This window comes from Loa loa (genome assembly GCF_000183805.2).
Source record: "Loa loa unplaced genomic scaffold supercont3.233, whole genome shotgun sequence".
Classification (NCBI taxonomy): Eukaryota; Metazoa; Nematoda; class Chromadorea; order Rhabditida; family Onchocercidae; genus Loa; species Loa loa.
Window position 1 is genome coordinate 58,896 of NW_018108413.1, and position 1,302 is coordinate 60,197.

Genomic DNA, 1,302 nt, shown 5'->3' on the forward strand with positions numbered 1-1,302 from the left:
TGTGTAGCGATATGCAAGGGTATACTTCTTATATTATATGAAGACGTGTCAAGAAATGTTCCAACTTAGTCCGTGAACTATGCTTCAATTTTCTTTTCCTTTACAGCACTGCTGTTGTTAAATGTTTTAGATGGTATCTTTAGATGGTATGTTACTTGGTGCACGTAGAAATTACGATCTCGTTTCTTTACCTTTTTTGTTCCTGGAACTCGGTGTCATGCGAAATTTCCAGGTCTAATGAACAGTTCCCAAGAGAGTGCAGGTATTGTTCGTATGTCACATTTGAAGCAACTGGTTCTAAGCGGTGATGATGGCACATCAACTTCTGAGCCAGATGTGGTATACCTTATAAGGTCTTAGAAAGTAGTGCCGAGGGTCTGGACTTTTTCGTTTTGGTGATTTGGATTTGTTTGTTAGCAGGAATTGTTGGGAATGCCAGGTAAATGCGAATAATGACGAATCATCGAATAAACATGTACACATAAGCATATATGGATAACTTGTTTAATAGTAATAAAATGTACTTAGATACGGGCGATAATTTGCTTGTTCTCTAAACAAATTCAATTTCGATCAACTGTTTATAATATCTGTTATAATTTAGTGAACATCTGATATGTTCTATGATGTTCAAATTCCATTTCAACTCCGTTAGGTCTTCTTATATACATTTTAATAAATAAAGTTTTCTTTTCTTTTGTTTTTCTTTCTGACGGTAAATTAACATGAAACAGTGGTAATGTTCAGCATTAAGAAGAGAAGTGAGTTTTAAAGGAGAAGCAAATGTATATAAGTAGAGGGAGAAATCTATGAAAATCTGTGAAATTTAAATGATGGATGTCCAGTCCGAAATTTTTTAGGAAAAAGATCATGACAGTTTAAACAGTATGCTTGCTAAAAGTGTGCCTGATACACCGTTGGGACAAGCTGTGACAAATTTACATGCATCCTGGGCGCAACTAATCAGTGATTTATCAGCACGAACAGGTTATTTACCTCCGACGCTGGAGCATATTAAAGAAGTTGCAGAGTGCGCAGTTCGTCAGGTTGCTTCCATTCGAATTTCGTTCTTTGGCTCACTGCCATTTCATATTGCTTTTGTAAATCACGATTCTTTTGCTTCATATCATGTTAATTCCTTTCATTTTATCATTCTCTCTTTGTAGTTATAGCTTTTTCTTTCAGTGATTGCCACATCATGTTTATTATCATAGTTTGTGTTATTATCATGCGTTCTATTCACTAAAGAGATCTTGACTTTTTATTTGTCATTAAGTATTTTAATTTTTCAGTTGAAGGATT

General features: G+C 34.6%; 1 protein-coding gene across 1 annotated transcript in view; it reads left to right on the top strand.

The window, feature by feature from the left end:
• The first annotated feature begins 223 nt into the window (after positions 1-223).
• The window catches only part of LOAG_18232 (hypothetical protein), a 2,747-nt gene continuing 1,668 nt past the window's right edge, over positions 224-1,302 (top strand). Inside the window, exons 1-2 of the mRNA XM_020450895.1 lie at positions 224-439; positions 861-1,046. Coding sequence (XP_020305375.1) covers positions 888-1,046 — 159 coding nt within the window. The 5' untranslated portion in view covers positions 224-439; positions 861-887. The remainder of the gene's footprint in view (positions 440-860; positions 1,047-1,302) is intronic.